Source organism: Amphibalanus amphitrite, unplaced genomic scaffold (assembly GCF_019059575.1).
Source record: "Amphibalanus amphitrite isolate SeventyFive unplaced genomic scaffold, NRLGWU_Aamphi_draft 000629F_arrow, whole genome shotgun sequence".
Lineage (NCBI taxonomy): Eukaryota > Metazoa > Arthropoda > Thecostraca > Balanomorpha > Balanidae > Amphibalanus > Amphibalanus amphitrite.
This window is the reverse complement of record NW_024882123.1, coordinates 315,001-335,483: the sequence shown is the minus strand read 5'-3', so window position 1 is coordinate 335,483 and position 20,483 is coordinate 315,001. Positions and strand designations below refer to the sequence as shown.

The 20,483-nt window shown below is 45.8% G+C and overlaps 1 protein-coding gene across 1 annotated transcript in view; it reads left to right on the top strand.

The window, feature by feature from the left end:
- LOC122363598 (disks large-associated protein 5-like) overlaps positions 1–20,483 on the top strand; it is a 152,376-nt gene that overhangs the window by 17,213 nt on the left and 114,680 nt on the right. Inside the window, exons 2-3 of the mRNA XM_043333067.1 lie at positions 6,546–6,740; positions 8,028–8,195. Coding sequence (XP_043189002.1) covers positions 6,548–6,740; positions 8,028–8,195 — 361 coding nt within the window. The 5' untranslated portion in view covers positions 6,546–6,547. The remainder of the gene's footprint in view (positions 1–6,545; positions 6,741–8,027; positions 8,196–20,483) is intronic.

Here is a 20,483-nt window from a genome sequence, read left to right as displayed (position 1 = left end):
TAACTGGATCAATTCAAGATATAGCTTATTTTCCTTCTTGTCATAAGCTCTTGACATTTTCCTTCTTGAAGATAAACTACTAAAATTCGAAGACTACGTACATGAACTGAATTAGGTCAAGTTACAGCTTATTTTCCTTCTTATTCAAGCATAGGTACCTATCTGTTACCTAACCTAAAGCTAAAAAGAAATTCCTCAAAAGATTGAAGAACCCAGTCTACATATCAAAGCATATCAAGAAAAATACTCGGCTCAGAAGTCAGATCGAGATGCAGGAAGAGAAACAACACATTGATCCTTAACTGTGCCAGTCAGAAAGTGAGGAGATACGAATAGTGAGTAGGAGTTAACAATTTTTTGACAAACTAAGGTATATCATCATTAATTTAAATATCTAATCAGAAACCATGAAGTGCCCGTTATTTGTGTCATACGTGAGACGTGAGAATAGGCTAAAGACCCATACCGATTCTATAATGCAGTGGCTGCTGAAAATCTAAGACGGTTACTGGTGCTAAAATCCTCTTAAAAATCCCCTTTTAATTTGAAAAATAAAGCCATATAACGATGACCACTCGTTTTTATGTGTTTTAGTGTGCATTTAGTTCCTGAAAATACATATTTTGAAATTGATCGTTGTCTGTATAATAAGCATCATTATAATAAACAATGAGTTAATATGTGGAGGATGTCTTAATCTTAGAAATATCATAATGTAAAATATTGCATACTTGTATCATAAAAACATGGAATTTATCTTAAAGGGACTATCCCACCTTTAACATGGTGTTTGAGTTGAGATAGCCAAGTTTGCGGCGAGGTTCAGAAACCACTATCTATCTAGTTTGCAACCCCCGCGGCCTCTTGGTGTTGAAGAAATCCGTTCCCTTCATTTGAAAATGGGCCTTGTACAAGGCCCTATCTTCAACATGGAGCGACCGTTAGTGTGACGTCACCTCGTTTAGTCATTCTGATTTAAATGGGTTTGTTCGTTGAAAAATCGCTTAAAACTTGGTCTGAACTTTGTTGTGGTGCCTACAGAGTAAAAAGAATCAGCTTTATGACAGTAATGTGGCCTGGGGAAGGAGGTAATTTTGGGGTGTGACGTCACATATTTGAAAGTTTGTGTTTGGAATATGGGAAGCCTAAGATGTTTAATGAAAAATAAATGCCAGAACCGTGTTCCTGGTCATCCAATCTATAAAGTCGGGCACAATTTAACTGGTTTTAACAACATTTTAGAAGGTGGGATAGTCCCTTTAAATGAATTAAACTGTCTGAGAAGCTCGTCAAAGTACGCCACAAATTCTGGCGTGAAATGGACGCCGCTGAAACCGCAAACAGCTGATGATTGTCGGTGTTTTGAGATGTGCACAGCTGCTCACGGTTAAAAGCATGCTAGGGCATCCTCAAAACCGGCGGCTACCAATGCTGTAGGGAGCGTGCCGTGTTTTCGATTTTACAGAGTTTTATAAGATTGCGTACTATATATCCAGCCTTAGAGTGCTGCCATATCCATTTCACGGCGTTTATAAGATTGGGCCCAGGGCAGTGACAGGCGTTGACTGAATAAGGACTGGCGTGGCGACAGCAGTGTTTAAGATGTTTTTAGCAATCTGTCGAGTTGAGGTCTAACGAAATGAGAAATGGATGAATGCTACATTATTTTACCAGAGTATCAAACTTGTGATTAAACGTTCAGGAATGGGCGTTATGCCCCACTCATATGGGCGTTATGCCCCACGGGTGGGGCAAAACGCCCGATCTGTAGTCCTCTCAAATCGGACAGCATATCTCAAATACTGTGCATGCCACACGTTTCTGATGTGTTATTGGAAGAAAGCTAAGGTAATGAGCTACCAGATCAGCTACCTGGTAGTTCTTCAAATTTGTAAGATAAGGAGATACTGAGGCTGAAAAGTTAGGGTGGGCGCTTTGCCCAGCCTACCCTACTGTGCTGGTGGAGCGGCAGCAAGCGGGATATTGGGAGCGGGCTGTGATTGCTTTTGGCCAGTCTCGAAATTCACCCAGTCGTGGCGCGTTCTTTATCCGCATTCAAAGGACGGACCGGCGATTTAATGACATTGATATTGCTGTTAGTCACTCGTTTTCCTGAACGGCGTTGGGCGTGTTCGACCTCCCTTGACGCACCAAGTTGTACCTATTTTCTAATGAATGAAAATAAATATGCACATTATTAAAATGTGATACATACGTCTCTTCACGCGTTTTTCACCCCTATCAATCGATTCAAAATAGAGCTTGACGTGTGAAATATTGCCAATTCGCATTGAAGATACAATGTGTTTGAAATTATAAGATGACTTAAGGTCAAACAGTACCCATTCACCAGGCAGAGAATGGCACGGGGGCTCAAACTAGGGTAGGGCAGGGCACGGGGTCTAAAGACGGGAAGGCAGCGCGCAAAATTGCAGAGTATATAAGGTATCGGGTTTGAGGGCATGGGCAGGGCGGGGCACAGAGCCTGAATGCAGAGGAGGGCGCAGGGTCTGAAGGAAGGGTAGGGCAAGGATTAAGGAACAAGACCTAAGGACAGGGCACTGGGCAGGGCACATATCTAGGGGTATAGTAGGGAAGAACATAATAACCCTCGCCGGCACAGGCCATTTTGCGTCCTTCGACGGCACAAGGGGGGTTGATACGACCCCCTCCCCTCGCGTTTGGCCCTGATCCGAGCTAGAGCTTCGCGGAAAAAACGAGCGTGTTGCCCGTCACGAGAGGAAGCCGATGATACCCAATTTTAAGGTCTTAGGTCATCGGGTGACCTTCCAGGTCAGGTCAATGACCCGAAAACCGGGAAAATCGGGACCTGTTAGAAAGTCGTAAAGTGTGGCTGTGATATGGTTTTCTGGGGTGCTGATCACGAATATCGTGTTAGTTTTGATCAGAGATGATGTCTTCAAGCATTTAGACCAGGTCGGGTCAGGTCAGGTCAGGTCAACCGGTAGGGGTTGTTACGGGTATTCGTAATACGTGTCAACCGTCTTTGACAGCTTCGTAACATGTTACGAAGACACCAAAACTACTTCGTAAATGTTTAAATGGTTGCTAAATTCGAATTCAGCTCCAAAAACTAGCCTAGAAACATGTAAAACTCGAAAAAGTGAACCGAGGTCACCCGAGGTCATCAAAGAACAATGACCTGACCTGACCTTTAGGTGACCTTGACACTCACCCTAATGTATGGGAGCAACATCAAATCACATGTTTGAACGTTTGAAACCACGAAAAGCTTGCAAACGCGCGGCTAATGCGAGCCGACATATGCCGAATCGCGATTCCGGCCAAACATGGTCTCGGAAAAGAGGTCACAGGTGAAAGGTCATTTGGGTCAGGGTCATGAAATTTTCAGGGTAGGTGTAAAATTGATCAATGCGAGGGTACTGAAAGTTTCGTCGCGATCGGCCGCTTTTTACGCGAGTTATTCGCGAAAAAACCTTAGGGGGGTTGCATCTACCCCCCCCCCCCCTGTGCCGGCGAGGGATAAGGTGTACGACCTAGAGTAGGGCAGGGCACAAGGACTGAAGAGGACATGTATGTTCTTAGGTAGGTACATAGTAAATCAGGGCACAACGCAATCGGAAAGGCAACATCTGTTACACAGTAAAAGGCCGAGGCATGTTACTTAGTTTTGCTCGCACTTTCCTCTCTGAAACCGTGGCATTTCAGTGTGGGACGCAGTGGTCCAAATTTCGCGAGGGCTACGTCCCAAAGGCAGGGGGCTGCGTCCCAAAATGGGACTCGGTCAGTATGTTAAAATATGCCCTGCCCTGCAGGCAAAACCGTTGACGTTAGGTCAAATCTGAGAGAATTACTCAGAAAGGGCGTTAAAAGGGCTATCGAATGCGCTTTTCCGCGGCGCTGTAGCTCTATTGGTTCCCGAGTTATGCGTTGGCTTCCTGGAAATTGTCGACATTCGACCTGAAAATCGGCGAAATTTTGCCTGCAATGACCTTTGGTGACCTGACCTTTGACCTGACCAAAAAGTGACCGAAGTGATTTCGTCATTATTTTTGGTGCTCTTTCGAACGCCGCCTTCCGCGTGTCGCTACGTGGCCCAGGGGTCGTGTTAAAGGGGTGGGGGGGGGGATGTTCAAACACCCCCCCTCCCAGCAGGGCGTGAAAATCCAGGACCCCCAGCCGGGCATGGGTTAATCCGCGCCACTTGCGTCTCCTGCAGCACCGAATTTCTGGCTGCAGGAAAACGAAGTATGCTTCAGTAGGTGACGTCACACAGGCGGTGACGCAGTGGCGTGGGCGGGACTAACGGGAGCCGTAGCCCTCACTGCGCATGCGTGCTGCAGCATATTTCATTTTGGCTGCGCAGCCGAACAGCCCTCTGGTCACATCATTGAACTGTGTCACTCAGTCTGTGTGATCCTGCACAGCCTACCATCCCAGGCAACTGCTTGTTAATTGAGGAACATTATTATGTAGTCAACTGTAGAGCTGGAATCAGGGGCGGATCCAGAAAATCTCCAAGGGAGGGGCCATTAGAAACCAGGAGGCCCCCATAATCCCACCTGTTGGAGGCCCCATCTTCCCACTTGTTGGCCCCCCCCCAAAAAAAAACTGCGTCTATTGAGCTTATCTAGCTGTTCAGGCAACATCTCAACATGAATAGCCACTTTATTTTCAGGAGGCCCCCTTTTCAGCTTTTTAACTTTTTATTTTATTTTAAATCGGCCAAGGGGGGGGGGGCATGGCCCCCATGGCCCCCCTTGTATCCGCGCCTGGCTGGAATATACTTTTTGTTAATGAAAATTACTACCTACTCTTGTTAATAAAGCCACTGCGTAATAAATAAAAAATAGTGCTACCAAGGTGGAATTATTAACCCGCGCCCCAGTGGCGGTCTCAGCCAACTTCACCATATTGGGGGGAGGGGGGCATATGTTACCACCCACCTTTAACTCAAAAACTATGAGGGCTAGAGAGACGCGGTAAAAAGCAGTCGATAACTCTCAATGCGTACCTACGTTTGAAAGTATTTCAGTCATTGTTCATCTTAGAGCAATATTGGGGTCACCAGAGGTCACCAAAGGTCAAAATTTGCCAAATGTCATTATATTTTTTTTTTAGAAAACATGCCGTTATCTCTGGAACTATGATATCTAGAATAACGCATGGAAAAGCAATCGATAGCTTTTGAACTCTTCTTTTGATAAGGTCATTGATAAGCCTTAATGACTACAGCGCCGCAGAAGGAAAAAAAAAAACGTTTTGACAGCTCTTTCTGACAAGGGACTTTTGAGTTTTTTTTTTATTTGACCCAGGGTCAACAGCCTATCCTCCAGATGGCAAGAACTTTGAAAATATGACGTTTTTGGAACACATTTTCCTCCAACAATTTTTGATACTTATCTTTTATTTTTTTTTATTTTACTGGCGTCGCGTAAAGCTGAACGCATCTAAGGTGTTTGAACGAATCTAAGTTAACCCTCGCCCTGGCAGGGCATTTTTCATAACGCGGCCTGGAAGGTTGGGGGGGGGGGGAGTCGATGCGACCCACTCGCCATTGGCTCCTATATGGCACCTAGAAATATCAAATTTGTTAGGTAGGTGGCCCCCTTATAGTTATGTCTCGACCCTGTGCAAATTAGGTTGCTCTAGGTCAATATTTAGGGGGAGGGAGGTGGGTGGGAGATGAAATGTACACATTTTGCTAAAACAAGTCAAAAGTTTTTCGCTGATAACTTTTGATCTAATTAAGATAGAGCAAAGCAAAAGTACCAGTGAACTCAGCATTATACCATACCTACATCCTCGCTCCCTTCTTGTCTTCTTTTTATTTCTTTTCCATTTCTTAGCTGGGAGTGCCGCGACATTGCTTTTTTTTGTTTTTCTCTGGTGTTAACGTAAGGGTACTGTGTGTCGCTGGGTTCGAGGGTGGGGGCACTCCTGGTCACCTATTAATGGGTGGCGGCGTAGAAAAAAAATTGGGCCCAAATCCAAAATTTTCAAAAAAAAACGAGATAGCCATTTGATAGACAAAGTAGAATGACGTATAACCTTTTTTGTTACGTCTTGATTCCTTCAAAAATGAAGATGTTAGCGGCGTTTGAAGTTTTGCCGTTTTTGAGGCGAAAATGGCGAACATGACGTCACTAAAACGTCAATTTCTCAACAATTTTCCGACGGATTTCGCTCAAATTTTCAGGGAACGTGTCAAATTGATGTAAGAAAAGGTACTGAAAGTTTGGCGGCGCTGCGCGCCGCCGTTTTTGAGATATTGCAAAAATTCGCGAGGAGGGGTAAAATTTACCCCCCCCCCAGCCCCGCGCGGGTTAAGTTAAAATAAACACAACGCGAGGAGAATTATCACGGTAACATGTAGGTATATGTATGTATGCAATTCGATACCTGTACCAGTTCATAGCCGCAGGTGCCGTCAGCGCAGCAGGCGTAGGTGCCGGCATGGCTCCACGTGCTGGCGTGTCTGGGGCGACCCTGTGGTGAGGTGAGAGTAGTGTGGAGGCCGGGACGAGTGTGGTGACTGACGCCGCCGTCCGGCGTTGCGGCAGGGATGGAGAGCAGGGACGGCCGACACCGGCAGCGGCGCGCCGTTGCGCCCGTCACGGCCGACGAGCGCCGTCGGAGGGTGGGCCTGCGGCGCGCCGAGGAGCGCCGTCAGCAGCGGGACGCCATCCACCGGGCCAACCGGTGCCAGCAGGAGCCGGCCGCGGCCGCCGCCCCGGCCCTGGAACCCACACGGCCCGGTAAAACGGTCAACACGCCCAACCATTTGCCAGCTCAACTGGTTGAATTAACATGTGTTGGTCGATGACGATATGTTTAGGGTTTTAAGCATTTTAAATGGTTTCGACTGGCTTCTCACCACAGTCCAACGATGAAATATGATCAAATGCTCACTCAGAACTTATTCTGGCCATGCAGTTAAATTGTTTATACGGCTATGGTGTAGCTGGGTATATGTATCACTGTACGAAAAAAGTCACTTATGAAAAAGTTCTGCATGGGAGAAGTAATCCGTATCTGCTTGGCTGTTCCTAGATGCCTGTGTAGGGAGTTGGTAGGGGAGAGTGGGGCAAAGCGGCCACCCGGGGCAAAGCGGCCATCCATCGTTTTAGCCCTCCACAGCTGGCGTCAGTTCCAATTTATGATTTCCAATTATACTTCTCTTTGCGGTCGTTCGAATGAGCCAGACCGGGGTTTCAGGCCCATCGCCATTGTTCTGTGAAACACGGAAAAGCATTTCTTACCAGGTTACCAATTATATTTACAATTTTTAAATGTTATTTTATTCCATAATCATTTGGAATTTTTATAAGCGTTTTTGTCCATGCATTGCGTGGTTATCGTACATGCCTTCTACCAATTTTAATGCTTTTTACCCCACTAATAGCTGAGCTGGAATATTTTTGTCTCGGACGGTATGCGCGGGGCAAAGCGGCCGGGGCAAAGTGGCCAGCCCCCAATTGGCCATAAGTTGTTTCCATCTGGATAAAAACATTATTTATATTCAAATGTGTCGTCATGCATTCATCTTGGCCACTTTTCGGTTACATGAGTTACCAAATTATGCAATTAAATGTTTTTCCAAGAAAATTATTTCTTTGTTTAGCAATAGGTGGGAGGATAACAAAGTAAACATCCATCTTCCCTTAAACCTTGTCACCATCAAATGCCCTAGTCGTGCATGAGGCAACTATTCTGTTTCTCATATCGGGACTTGAGAAGTCGCCAGTGGCCGCTTTGCCTCAGGGATGGGGCAAAGTGGCCAATATGCTATAGGTTTAAAGTTTTGTCAATATCTCCCATATGTGAACGCCTTTGGAAATGAAACGCAGTTGGAATAAAAGACAATTTAATAGGGATCACATTGGTATAGAAAGAATCTTTCCAAGTTTAAAAATCAAGCGTCGGCATCGTTAGAAACGTTAGGGTGGCCGCTTTGCCCCACTCTCCCCTACTATTGAGATAGCTGGGTGGCTGTACGAACTGGCTCGTGTTTGTGATGCGTCCCTTTGCGCGGTCTGGTGCAGGTGAGACGCGTCGCGAGCTGCTGCGCCGGTGGCGGGCTCAGCGGGACGAGCAGCGCCGCCAGGAGGCGGCCGGCCGCGGCCGGCAGCCGGCACCGTTCCGGCCGGCCGGCGCCGTCCACCACCCGATGGCCGAGTACCGGCACCTGCCGGCCGCCACGCGCACACCAGGTGGGTGCCGGCCCGCTACCGGCTGTCCCACCGGCTACCCACTGGCCATCGGCCGTCCCATTGCACAATGTTTTATCTCGGCCTCAGAAGCGGACATAATACGATATCTCAGCAAGTTTCCATCGGATCCTAATAATTTTGATGTCAAATGAAAGCGCAGGCACTGGCAGTCATGCTGACCGTCGCTGATGTCCAAATATATCCGGAAAGATCGTATCATCTAGAAAAACCAAATTCGCTAGTTTATGCAAAAAGGGCTTTTCTACAAGCGCCATTGAAAATTGTTATTTCGTGTTCGCCGAGTGTTCTGATTTCAGGCGGGAACATCCATTTTAAGATTGAAATGTGAAAACATGCTTTGCTTTATTGATACCTAAATGTTTTTATACATTTGAGAGACGTTGCATGATGCACAAAAGCGTCATACAGATCGGACACTCAAGGGAAGAACGGATGCTCTGATAAATGCAATGCTAAATGGAATATATCAATTTGTTCCTTTCTTTAACAGGTTTCAGGTTATATTATCGTGCTCTCCACATGGCACAATTGCGCAACATGATCCTAAACCTTTAGGTTAAATCAATGAAATCTCCTCAGAAGCAGACAACTATCAGATACGCCAAACACACCAACTGCGTAGCAAACAATCTTGTAGATATCAATGACTGCGGCACATTTCCAATTTTCTACACGACATTGGCAGCGTAGTAGTCAGGCACTTGCACATCTACATGTTCAGGTTCATCGCGATCGTCATCGCTCGAGTCCTCATCGCTCGGCTGAGTGCACTCATCGAGCTTTTTCTTCATCACCTGACGTCACCTCTCACTCTCCCTCGTCGGGTAGCATGAGCAGGTGACTGATGTCAACCCTGTGCGCGCGAGCTGACTCTCTCTCTCTCTTCCGCAACGGCTCCAGCATCGTCTGACACTTCTTCGTTATGACGGGGGTCACTGGTGATGAGGAGGTAATGGTATTGGTCCGTCATTGACATTGTGTTCACCCAAGACGTCTTTCGCGCATGTTTCTGCAGATATTCCCCATTGTGCTTGTTTCGGCTTTCCTGATTCTCTTCCGAATACATACCGATGGGGAGCAGGAGAGTTTCGATGACGGCAGCACCATGGAGAAGGAGCTTGTGGACGCTGACCGGCATATAAAACCATGGATAGAGCTAAACCACGATCTCAGCGGTCTTCATGGCGTACTTGCTGAATCGTTCAGCATCTATGCGTTTTAGCGACTGCATGGCGTTCAGGAGCACTGAAAGCCGCGTGATGATTGCTTCATCCACGCCGGTGATTTCACTGAACGTTTTGGGGCCACGGAATGCTCTCCTAGCCATATTTCCATCGTTCGAAGTTCCTGCTCCCTCGGCACGACCGCGCGGCCCCACCGACGCCGCGCGGTGGAGGTCTCTTCAACACGACACTGCCGGCCTCTCGGCACCTCTCGGCAGCTGACATTTTCAGAACACGAAGAGAACATGACTAGAATTATCCTGACAAAGTCTTGAGACGTGCAACCAGGTGCGATTTTTTGTAGCTCTATTTGAACATTGAAATCCTACAGAAAAAATAAATTTAACATGGTCGACATCTTAAGCTTCTAAAATGTTTTCTATCAGAAACGGGTAAATGAACAACGTAGGCGTCTTGCCAACATTGCAAGCTTTCAATTGATGTATAATTTTTACCTTAAGTTGCGAAACATGAGCTCCCCATGTGACCTCGAATGTGAACCGTAAAACGACCTGGTATGCAAACCACGAGGATCACACCGCAACACTCGTGTTTGTGACGCTAGTGCACACAAATTATGGTAGCTAGATGTTCTTTTTTTGCTTTGTTAGACCTGCTGGTCTATTTAGACGCGCTTGGTGATAAAAAAATCGAGATATAAATAGCCAAAAATGCTAATTATGTCCGCTTTTGAGGCCGAGATAAAACACTGTGCATTGCCCGCCAGACTGGTTATTGATTCCACTTTTTTTATCGTTTCAATCACTGCTTCGTTTGATTTTTTTTCAATGCAATTGCCATTAGATTCGTAAAAAAATGGTGAATCGATTCCTTTCGATTCATAGAATCAAAAACAAAACAAAAAAGGAACGATTCACGTTGATTCAGCCAAAAAGTTTTTGAGCGATTCTATTTCCCATTCGATTAAAAAAAAAGATCAAGCAAACATTTAAAAATACCTGAATGCCAAGATTTTGGCCATTATTTTTACACATTTTATTTATACATTTTTACATCTAAACAACTTTGCAAAAGTAGAAATTAGTGTTGTACTAGTTACATTATTTCCTTACTTATTATGAGTTATAAGGTTAATGAGTTAACCTTATAACTCATTACCCTAATCGTAATCGGCCTCATAATTTCAGACTCCCAGAATCAGTCTCCATTTGTGCAATATGCAGTGCGCAGATTAGGACAATCATCATCATTAGCCCGCGCCCCAGTGGCGGTCTCAGCCAACTTCGCCCTAGTGGAGGGGGGGGGGGGGCATATGTTACCACCCACCTCTAACTCAAAAACTAAGAGGGCTAGAAAGACGCGGTAAAAAGCAGTCGATAGCTCTCAATGCGTACGTTTGAAAGTATTTCAGTCATTTTTCATGTCAGAGCAATATTGGGGTCACCAGAGGTCATCAAAGGTCAAAAATTGCCAATTGTCATTATATTTTTCAGAAAACATGCCCTTATCTCAGGAACTATGGTAGCTAGAAAAACGCATGGAACAGCAATCGATAGCTTTCGAACTCTTCCTTTGATAAGGTCATTATCAAAATTGACCCCAGGTCAACGGTTTAGCCTCCAGAGGGCAAAAACTCCAAAAATAGGTAGCTGTTTTTACGGAAAGTGTTTTTCGACAATAACTTTCGACTACAAAAAGCACGACATTTCTATTGCCAGAATCGTGTTCCTCTCGCCGAGACGCGTCGATTGAACTATAATTTGACCTTGAAAGGTCAACTTGAAAATTTGACCTCAGGTCAAGGTCATGACCTGACCGGAAAAGGTCATGTTGCATATCAGTCGATGCGTCTCAACAAGACAAACACAATGAGACCATCCCCAGCGTCCTATCTCTTTCCAATCGCGAGTTATTGGCAAAAATCTGTTTGTAGCCTCAAATGACCTCGGATGACCTTTCTAGAGGCTATCAGCGAAAATGACACCTAGGTCATCACGGATGGTCCAAATCACTGTGATTCTGAAATATTTGGACTGCTCCTATGCGTACACACGGATCTAGAGGCATTTTCATTTTTGACTTGTAATGGAAAGGTCACGCCACTGACCTGACCTTAGGTCACGGATATAAAAAATCCGAGATATACAATAGAGATGCACCAAATTTGCAATTTCATTACCCGCCCCGCCCCGCAGCTACCCCTTGCCCAACCACAACTACCCGCAAGCTGATTTTGGCTGAGCCGAACCCGCAAAAAAACCGCAATTTTAAAAACCTGCCTTTGCAAGGAAAAATACAGCTGGGTCAATGCTAGAGCTATATAAACCTTACTTGCTTCATTGTTGTGCAGAAAAAGACAGCCAAACAAATAGTAAGGACTTGAAATTGCTATGCTAAGTCCTCAGGAAGTGCACACTGGATAATGGAAAACGAATAATGCATCAATACATTTGAAATTCCTTTCTGAAAAGAATTCAGTAAAATCTTTCACCTTACCCTTCAGCATTGGCTGAGGATCAAAATTTCACTCTGGTTTCTCTCAATGTTAGGCTTCTGGAATGATACTGTTATCAAAATGAATGTTGATATAAAAAGATATGCGATTTCCAGTTAAAAATAAATAGTGACACGGTGAATAATGCGTATCCAGTCGATCTATAAAACAAATCATGCAAAAGCCCAGCAAAAACCAACTAACCAATGAACCACGCATTTTTGGAAACATGCGTCAGAAGCGTCACCAACAGCTGATTGCAAGGAATGTTACAGCGACTAAATTATTGCAGCTGTAGTTAGTGCGAACTTGTTGCGAAAACACCGTTGTATAATGCATATTAATGTGCCATTCTGATAATATGATTTTACACAACAGCTAAAGTTTTATAATTCAGAGGTTAATCACCGGTTAGGAAATAAAGAGACAGTAAATACTAAATAAAATGTAATAATTTTATAGTTGGTCTTGGTAATGCTCTCCGGCTGATCCTCTCTCGGCAATCGGCATACAAATGATAAGGACGTAAAAAAGACAAAAGAAATAAATGCGACCAGCTACGTGGTTTTGTAACATGTATAACTGCTATTTTGAGGTATTCAAAACCCAAGACAGAAAAATTGATTGTAAAGTTATTATTGCGTCATCAATGACAGCTTTCCTTCGCCTCAGAGACCAAAATTGACGCAATCAAATGTCAATCCTTGTCAGAATGTCGAAAGTGCGCCAGTATTGTATTGCGTTATGTTTGGGCCGCATGCCAGTCAATATTTTGATTTTTTGTAAGGGTAATTGCAGGTAATTGGTGTGTTATTTTCGTAATAGGTATAGGGTGGGACAGAACATAGAGTAGGATAGGTAATCAATGAATTTGCATCAAATTTTGTTTAGCTCTTTTTTATGCCGACCAGACGCAAATAAAGTAACATGTGGCATTTGCTCTGATTTTCAACATCAACATCTCATTTTAGTCTGGGTTCTTCCATAATGTATATCTAGTGCACACTGCACATAGACTTCAGTTAAGCTTCCTATAAGTTTGCTTTCAGGTTCTTTTATGTTTTATGGAATGCTTTCATCAGCATTTATTTATGCTTTGTAGTTTGTTGCTTGTATCCTGGTTTGATCATTGCTAGACTGTGGATGCTATTGCTGGTTGTTTTCAGTTTTGCATTTGAAATGTGCTTCCTTGATATATTTTTATATTTGGTTCTGTTTTAAAAGTTGTTTTGATGAATATTGTATTGTTAACCTGAGCAAATGCACTTGGCATTGTGTTTTGCATCTAAAAAAAAATAATTTTTTTATAGGTTTTAAGTCTGACCGCCAAATACCCGCCACACGACAAGTTTTGCTTCTCGAACCCGCCAAAAACCCTGCGGGTTTTGAAAACCCGCAGAAAGCGGGTTTGCGGGTTCAAAAAGGGCATCTCTAATATACAAATTGTAGGCGTCCATAACAGCATGTAATCCACCAAGTTTAAAAGCTTTCTGACAAACACTGCAGGCTGGACATGATTGCAAATTTTTTTTAGGCTTGGTCAGTTAACTTGACCTGGTGACCTGACCTGACATGACCTGGGGTCAAAAATTTCACACATTGTCCAAAATTGATGTACCAAAAGCTACCCTAAGCGGCGCGCCGCTACGCGCCGCGGTTTTTTATTCACACGCAAAAAACGCGACAGGGTGGTAAAATATGCCCCCTCCCCCCCCACTGGAGCGAAGGTTTAATCATCGCTATTCACTCATCTCTGATCTCACATCCATTCTTGATAGTATAATCACGTTCCGACCTAATTAGGCTAGTGATCCCCATATTTTCAGCTGAGTTGACGATCAGGTACTGAAATCCATTAACCCGCGCCCCAGTGGCGGTCTCAGCCAACTGCGCCATAGTGGGGGGGGGGGGAGGGGGCATATGTTACCACCCACCTCTAACTCAAAAACTAAGGGGGCTAGAAAGACGCAGTAAAAAGCAGTCGATAGCTCTCATTGCGTACGTTTGAAAGTATTTCAGTCATTTTCATCTTTGAGCAATATTGGGGTCACCAGAGGTCATCAGGTCAAAATTTGCCAAATGTCATTATGTTTTTCAGAAAGCATGCCGTTATCTCAGGAACTATGATAGCTAGAAAAACGCATGGAAAAGCAGTGGATAGCTTTTTGGTTTCTTTTTGTCATAAGGCCAGCATCAAAATTGACCTAAGGTCAACAGTTAAGCCTCCATAGGTCAAACATTGTGAAAATAGCTGTTTTTGGATAAAACTTTTTTTTTTCACGAATAACTTTTAAACCAGCGAAGATGAAGAATTGGCAATGGCACTATCGTGTTTCTCTCCTTCAGTCGCTTCGGATTTTTTTTTTTACCTGGAAAGGTCAAGGTCAAACTTTGACCTCAGGTCAAGGTCACGTGGTGACCCAAATAGGCCATGTTGCATATCATTCGATGCGTCTCGACAAGACAAGCACAATGAAGCCATTCCAAGCGTTCTATCTCTTTCCAATCGTTAGTTATTGGCAAAAATCTGTTTGTAGCCTCAAATGACCTCGGATGACCTTTCTAGAGGCTATCAGCAAAAAAGACACCCTGGTCGTCACGGGTGGTCCAAATCATTGTGATTCAGAAATATTTGGACTGTTCCTATGCGTACACACGGATCTAGAGGCATTTTCATTTTCTCCATTGACTTAAAATGGAAAGGTCACGCTATTTGTCTGGCCTTAGGTCACGGATATAAAAAATCCGAGATATACAAATTATAGGCGCCCATAACATCATGCAATCCACTAAGTTTAAAACGTCTCTGACAAACACTGCAGGCTGGACATGATTGCAAACTTTTTTAGGCATGGTCAGTTAACCTGACCTGGTGACGTGACTTGATATGACCTGAGGTCAAAAATTTCACACATTGTCCAAAATTGATGTACAGCAAACTTTTCCCAGCGGTGCATTCACACGGAAAAAAACGCGACAGGGTGGTAACATATGCCCCGCCCCATCCCACTGGGGCGAAGGTTAAATAACAATTTCGTTAAAATAATAAAATAGGTGGACAGCGTGTTTTGTTTTAGCAACCAAAGGAAGGCGCTACCTGAACATTATCCGAGTAGCGCCTTCCTTCGGTTGCAAAAACAAAATACGAGGTTCGTTTTTGTCTCGAGGCCTACTCGTATGTCTGTCGGGCCCCGATTTGAAAAGCAGTACCTACAGGCATATGTAGGTACTGATGGCACTGAGTACCGAGTGGCAGGTACTGATGCCAGGGACAGTGTCAAATGTGCCAACTGCGGTGGCCAGCACCGGGCATGGCACCGCAAATGCCCTAACTTTGTGTTCGAGGCTGAGGTGCGAGCATTGATGACGAAGGAGAACGTCTCCTTTCGCGAGAAGAGAAATAGCCACGCGAGGATTCAATACGAATTCTCTGGGGAGGTGATTTTCTAGTCGTTTTTCTACTCAATCTTTCAAACAGTTTTATCGCCTTCATGGGCTGTTTTACGTCTGGACGGGCTTTTAAAGCGCTTCTGCGCCTCTTATACTGTCTTCTCCATGCAGAGTTTCTTACAGTGGAACTATAGAGGACTCCGCAGTAGCCTTGTTGATTTACAGACGATGATCCGTCGCGACTGTCCTCTCCTGGTCTGTCTACAGGAGACGAAGCTGAAGCCAGAGCATCACCTACATTTCAAAGGGTATTCCATTTTCAGGAAGGACCTGGACACCGACTCAGTTGCTCACGGTGGTGTTCTCGTGGCTGTCAGCCATAGAATTTCGACGAGACCAATCCCGGTCAGATCCCCGCTTCAAGCGGTCGCTGTTCGGGTGGCTCTCGGTCACCGGGAGCTAACCTGTTGTTCACTGTACTGCCCACCAGGGGAGTCTCCCTGTGCAGGATCTTCGTATGTTACTGGCAGAGCTACCTCAGCCAGTGTTGATTTTAGGCGATTTTAACTCTCACCACTCTGCATGGGGATGTCAGACAGTTTGCACCCGTGGTCGACTTTTAGCATCTTTTATTGGCGATGAGGACTTACTCGTATGCGTCCTTAACTCCGGTGCTCCAACTCATTTTACTCTACCTTCTGGTCAGACATCAGTTCTAGATCTCAGTCTTAGCAGTCCGCAGCTCGCTCCTCTTTTCACGTGGCGCGTTGCTGCGCACCCAATGGGCAGCGACCATTTTCCGATCTGGCTGGACCTCCGGGAGCATGGCTCAGTTGGCTGTCGGCCACCCAGGTGGAACTTAACGAAGGCAGACTGGACCGAATTCGAGGCGAGACTGACAGAGTCATTCTCAGATGTTCCAACATACAGTTTGTCGGTCGATGATTTCACGTCCAAACTCGTCGAGGCTGCCGAAGCCTGCATACCCCGCAGTCCCGGTATGCCCCGATGACCACCAGTTCCGTGGTGGAGTGATGCCTGTTCTGATGCAATTCGTGCCCGAAAACGTGCCTACCGCGCCTTTCAGTGGAATAGTTCCACGGCCAACATGATAGCTTTTAAGAGAGCCAGAGCGGTTGCCAAGCGCACTATCAAAGAGGCCAAGAGCTTATCTTGGAAACGGTATGTCAGTACTCTTAATCGTTTTATACTTTTACAATGGTTGAGCTCAAGTCAGCTATAAGCTGTCTTAAATGTGTCGCAGAAGGCCCGTATTCTGTCCACAATGAGATGCTTCGCCATCTCCCTCCGGTTGCTCTGGATGCTCTCCTTCGGCTGTTCAACCTCCTATGAATGACGGGTGTTTATCCAAACTCCTGGCGGGAGGCAGTTGTCATCCCTGTTCTGAAAGCAGGGAAGAGCGGTTTGGACCCTCTGCACTACCGCCCAATTGCGCTCACATCCGCCCTGGGAAAGCTGTTGGAAAAGCTGGTGAATATCCGACTTACCTGGCATCTGGAGCGGCACGAACTTCTTGCGAATTCTCAGTGTGGTTTTATAAAGCACCGGAGTACTGTCGGCCACGTTCTTACTCTTGACTCAGTTGTCCGCTCGAATTTCAAACAAGGTCGTCAAGAAGGCGCTTTGTTCTTCGACATTGAAGGAGCGTATGATACCACTTGGCGATTCGGTATCTTACAGAAGCTGCATAAGCTAGGCATTCGAGGCACGATGGGTCATTTTCTAAGCAATTTTCTTGGTCTTCCGTGTTCGAGTGGGCAACCATCTGTTATCTGAGCGGTTCGCCCAGATTAACGATTACGAAGTCCCACAAGGCGGTGTGCTCAGCGTGACGCTTTTTGGTGTCATGATCAACGACATTGAAAAGGTCCTCGCTCCAGCCATCGGCCGCGCTCTTTATGTCGATGATTTCGCTATTTGGTACAGTGCGGCGTCGACTCGATCAATGGAGCGACAGCTGCAGATGGCAGTTGCTCGAGTGGAGGCATGGGGTAAGAGGAATGGCTTTCGGTTTTCCACTACAAAAACGGTTGGCATGCAGTTCTCCCGCAAGCGTCGCCCCACTGCGCCCATGGTAGTGAAGCTTTATGGTAAAGCCATACCAATGGTTGCGGAGGCCAAGTTCCTTGGCATCACTCTGGACTGCCGGCTCACCTACCGAAGTCATGTTAAGTCTCTCCGTGATAAGTGTTTTAAAGCTCTTGACCTCCTGAAGTGTGCTGCTCGCACGTCTTATGGCGCTGACCGTACCACCCTGCTCCTTTTGTATCGGCCTTTGGTGCGGTCCCGTCTGGACTACGGGTGTTTTATTTATGACAACGCTGCATCCTCATCCAAGCTCAGTCTTGACACCGTCCATCACGCGGCGATTCGCATTGCGACCGGTGCCTTCCGAACCACCCCTGTTGTCAGCTTGTTGGATGAGGTGCACGAGCCCCCTCTGGCCTTACGAAGACAGATGCTGGGCATGCGATACGCAGTCAAACTTCGTCAGTTCCCCTCCCATCCTGCTCACGGAGCGGTCTTCTCCAGGTCAGTTTTAGCTCATTTTGATGGCGATGAGAGGAGTCGCTCTCGAGTTTTCTGTGCCCGGATGGCCGATCACTTTCGAGAATGCGGCATCGGCTCTCGGGACATCAAGCAAGTTGATGTCCTGTCTGAACCTCCTTGGAGGTTTGCTGCTCCCTCTGTGGATCTTACCCTGTCGGGCACACGTAAGAACGAAGTTCTTCCTCTGGTTTTCAAGGCGAAGGCATTGGAACATATTGAATCATATTCAGGCCACACCTTAGCCTACACCGACGAGTCTAAGTCCGACTCCGGTGCTGGCTCTGCCTTCGTGTGTGGCGACGCTGTGTGGGTTTTCAGTTTACCTAAACAAGCATCCGTTTTTACCTGCGAAATGGTCGCCATTCTCAAACTCCTATGTTTTATCGCGATTCACCCCGCTCCTTCATATCTTATCCTCTCTGACTCATTGAGTGGTCTCCAGACCTTGACACAATTCTATCCGACCGACCCCCTCGTACAGGAGATTCTTCTCGGTCTGACAGCCCTCGACCGAGAGGGAACATCAGTCACTTTTTGCTGGGTCCCTAGTCATGTTGGTGTTGCTGGTAATGAGCGGGCGGACCGAGCTGCGAACCGTGCGGCACAACAGCCCTGCTCCCGCCGGTTTCCTCTACCCGCCAGGGATTTTTTTTTTTTAACCGGCGGTGAGCGCTTTCTTCCGTGGAAAGTGGCAGGAGGCCTGGAGTCATTCCCATGGAAATAAGCTCTTACGCATCAAACCAGATTTGGCAACCTGGCAGTCTGCTTCACGTAGGGTGCGGCGAGAGGAGGTTATCCTCTGCCGGCTTCGTACCGGACATACTTACGGGACACATGGGTACCTTATCGGCGTTGGCTCCAGGCCTATTTGTGCGAGATGCGGCGACCGTCTTTCGGTGCGACACGTCTTGGTTGATTGTCCGAGACTGAACGTTGAGCTATTGCGGTTTCTGGGCCTGCGTGGCTCCCAGCTCTCTTTGAGGACTCTCCTCGATGACGACTCCCCTTTGCTAGACTCCTCTCGCCTTTTTTCGTTCATCACGGCCTCTGGGCTTCAGGTGATTTTTAACCCCCGACTTTGAGAACGAAAGTTTAGATATTGGCGCGATATAGCCTCGTTGCTGGTGCGCCCTTAAACACCAAATCATCATCATCATCAAACCGATGGCGTCACAGGTCAGGTCAAAGGTCGGATTTTCACCGTTCACAGGCATTTCAAGAAATGTGTTGTGAAATCGAGTAAATTGGTAATTTATTGAAAACCATTGATGGTACATTGTTCGTCAAACACATACTTTGCTATCTGAGGTCACTGATACCAGGTCAGGTCACCGGGGGTCACAATATGAAAGTGTCGTGTGATGCATGTTTTATGGTCCATTTTACATGACAAATGCGATTATGTGGGTTAGGCAGCCTTTGGGGCCAGCCTAGGTCACGTTTTGGTGAAGGTCAGGTCAAGGTCAGGTCAAATTAGGTCAAATTTCAAAGTTGATATTTTTGCATAAAATGGGTATCGATTCGATGCAGCTCGTCACGGGGAGTCTAATGGTGGTCTTTGTTTTGCTGTACAAGGTGTAGAATTGCAAAAAAAAAAATTGAGTTTGAAAATTTGACGTCATCATTTTTGAAGTTTTTTTCGCTATAATTTGGCCAATAAACAAGGTATCGATCTACCACTGGCTCCCTACCTGGTGCGCGGTGTGACCCAGTGCTCTGCTATATCGTGTTTAGCTGAGCCTTAGCGTTAGGTATCTGTGCATTATATTGTATCCGTTGTAACCTGTATGTTGGTAAATGTTTGTTTCTAATAAATAGGTATCGATCTGAAATTTGGTCTGTAGATAGAAGACGGTAGGTACTATCACATATATTCCTTTTTTCGAAACTCAAACTTTTTGGATTTTTGGCTATTATATCCAAAAAATGTTTTTTTGATTTTTGGGGGTCAAAACTCAAAAATTTCAAAAATCCGAGATAGCAGTTTTGTAGCCCTGTCAATTCTACACCTTATATGTCTTGTTCACTTTTCTGGATCTTTGAAGCTGTAGGCCTGACAGGTCTTCTCGCGAAGGTCTTTTTTCAGTCGAAAATGACAGAACATGACGTCATTCTGACGTCATTTGTGGCCAACCTATCATAGCCTCTGGAAAAAAATTTGGTCACAATGTGTAAAATTGATGCCCGAAGGGGTCATGAAGGTTTGGTGGCGATATCTCCAGCCGTTTAGGAGATATCGACGGAAAAGGACAGGGGTGGGGGCCGTTTCGCCCCCCCCCTACGGGGCGCGGGTTAAGCGGATTCCACTGTACAATGTCACCAAAGAAATATCAAACGTTATTTATCTACTATTAAAGCAAATTGGCAATATCTAGCAAAACGAAACACATAATTATGCATCTACCTAAGCCGGTCGATCCCCCAATACCACCTTGGCGACCGCTCAAGTCCAACTGGCCGGCAGCTGGCCAATCAGGTGGCTTGCTTGTCATTTCTGGGTTGGATTAAAAAAACATGCAATCGGCGCATGTGTTGGCTGGTGTTGGCCATGTGTTGGCACTTAAAAAAATGCATGCACGTGCAAAAACACATCATTGCTAAGGGCACTTCCATTATTTAATAGTCAGC